The 2,500-nt window shown below is 43.2% G+C and overlaps 1 protein-coding gene across 2 annotated transcripts in view; it reads left to right on the top strand.

Moving 5' to 3' along the window:
• Nucleotides 1-2,500, top strand: part of LOC143115122 (rho-related GTP-binding protein RhoA-D) — a 24,246-nt gene that overhangs the window by 16,271 nt on the left and 5,475 nt on the right. For both annotated transcript variants that reach the window (XR_012985053.1, XM_076277011.1), the window contains exon 2: nucleotides 146-301. Coding sequence is in view for 1 of the 2 variants with exons in the window: in XM_076277011.1 (XP_076133126.1) it covers nucleotides 146-301 (156 nt within the window). In the remaining variant the exon portion in view is untranslated. The remainder of the gene's footprint in view (nucleotides 1-145; nucleotides 302-2,500) is intronic.

Raw genomic sequence — 2,500 nt, forward strand, 5'->3', positions numbered from 1 at the left:
GTGTGTGTGAGTGTGTGTGTGTGTGAGAAAACATCTACATAGTGCAGAAATTACTATGTTGATCCTAGTGTTTACAATAATCTGCTGTATAGCAGCTCTTATATGAAGCAGTGTGTGTTTCTGACACAGTTCTTGTCTTCCTCAGATGGCTGCGATCCGTAAGAAGCTGGTGATCGTTGGGGACGGCGCATGTGGAAAAACCTGCCTCCTCATCGTCTTCAGTAAAGACCAGTTCCCTGAGGTCTACGTGCCCACCGTGTTCGAGAACTACATCGCCGACATAGAGGTGGATGGCAAACAGGTTAGTCCAATGGCCACTGTTTGTTTCTGTGTGTGTGTGTGTGTGTGTGTCTCTTTAGCTGGGCAGATAATAAGGAACACAGACCGCCTCTGATTTCGGATTGAGTCAGGTTCAGGTTGAGTCTAGTCTCGGTTCCTATTTGGTGGAAGGTCCAGGTCTAGTCTGTAGGCTACAGCCCTCTACCAGGGATGCAAAAGGCGCGCCTTTTGGCGGATGCCGCCTTTTTCACGGCTGTCTGGGGGACTTGTGTGAATCGTGCAGATCCGATGAGTTTTTCTTTTTTTTTGGGGGGGGGGGGGGGGGGGTTGAAGTGTCTGATTATAATTTCATCAAAGTTAATTCTGTTTTAAAATGACTAAATAAACACATAGCCTACCGTTACAGTCCATGAAACATAGGAAGTGTAAGACAACACTAAATCAAAAAGCTGCGCACGTAAACATCCCATTGGCTGCGCACCATTATCTGACTGCTACTGTAAGCGGCTGCACTTCACTGCAAGGATTTAACGTTACATCCATCAGTCCGGGATCCAGTAATTTTGTGTCGCGCCTGGTCTTTTTTGGAAGAAAAGTAAGGTTAACCATATTTGATGTCTTCTGGTGCAAACCATAGAATCACGTCGCGAATGCAGCATAAAAACTACACCTCCCATCAACATTAGCAGTTTCGCGTTGTGACTCGCTAGTAGTCGCTTCTATCAAATCCAAGAGCGCGCAGAAAAAGCGGAAAGTTAGACTAGCCAGCCAAGATGCAAAGATTTTAGAAATTAGTGCTTCTATCCACCGAATTCATCGGATATAGGAGGAAAAGGATAAGATTCTGAGAATGCAGCGAGAGATGGAAAGGTACTAACATGCCTTTTAGCCCAGTTGACGTATTGGCTGCAATATGCAAAATATAGCTGTAGCGAACAGGCACAAAAGTAGCCTCCCGTAATACTCTCTCCCATTTTATTCAAAGGTAGAACGCTACTGACAACTCCAGGCTTCCACGCATGCTTGTTTGTTTACACCGAATACAAGCTGAAGTGCAAAACGAAAGTAGGCCTAACGTTTGCCTACTGCCCCCATCAATGCAGATATTTCAAATAAAAAATAAAAGGATAAAAAAATATACATCCTTGATAGCCTATGTTGGGTTTTGTGGAAGAGAAAATGGACTGTTTTAGTAGTAGTATTAGGCAGTATGCCGTCAGATAGGTCACCATGGGCATATTTGGATTAGCTACAGATGGATTCACAAATAAATACATTAGCCTACATTTGGCAGGATACTTGATATACAGGCTAAATGCAAATATGGCAATGTATTATATTATTTTACATTAACAAAATGTAGGAAAATAGAACAGACTGAAAATAAAGTAGGCACTGATCTTTAAAATCCTGTTTCCTGTAGCCTAAATGTTGTCAGTCATTCTTAATATTTGCAATTGGTGCACTGGCATGATTAACTGTTAGCTGGAGTGTAATGTTAGATTATGTGTAAGTTAAGTACAGAACTGACTGTGCGCCCAAATTTTTGTCTGCTCCTACATTTTTTAATTTGGGCGCTCCTGGAAAAATTTTTTAGTGTAGAGCCCTGCCTACCACATAAGGGCGAGAAACTGATGTGTGGGCTTATCCTAACAGACAGACCGCACTACTGTTGATACATTTTAACTGTACATTTTCGTGCAGAAGAATGTTATTTTGGGGCGCATTGAGAAAGGGGGCAGAGTGAAGTGAACTATTTTGCACTCTGTTATGATACTGTCAGGTCTAGGGTAACACTATGGCTAATATATGCAACTTTTCATTTGCAGAATGAGAGAATTTGTGTGGCACTAACAGTTAAGAAAGTGGATGAGGGTTGTAAAACAAAGTGGAACTGGTCTTGGTTACAGCAGGGATGGATTACTGCACGGGCCTACCGGGGCCAGGGGGCCCTGAAGCCCAAGCCTTTGCATGGAATCATTGCCTCAATATCAACAAATCAGGATGTAGGCTATGAATCTGATTGAATTTAGTATTGGCCATCCCCAAAATGCACCAGAATACAGGAAATCACATCGGAAAAATTAAAAATGTTCTGGGGGAGGACCCCCAAACCCCCCCTCCCACATATATGGCAATAAGTGGGGGGCCCTTAATACATCTGGGCCCAGGGGCCCGAAAGTTCATAATCCGCCCATGGGTTACAGGTTGAAACGGAGAT

The sequence above is a fragment of the Alosa pseudoharengus genome, unplaced genomic scaffold, assembly GCF_046254945.1.
Source record: "Alosa pseudoharengus isolate Yale_2024_CS ecotype anadromous, Long Island Sound unplaced genomic scaffold, YU_APseudo_1.1 YU_APseudo_1.1_scf_9, whole genome shotgun sequence".
NCBI classification, from domain to species: domain Eukaryota; kingdom Metazoa; phylum Chordata; class Actinopteri; order Clupeiformes; family Clupeidae; genus Alosa; species Alosa pseudoharengus.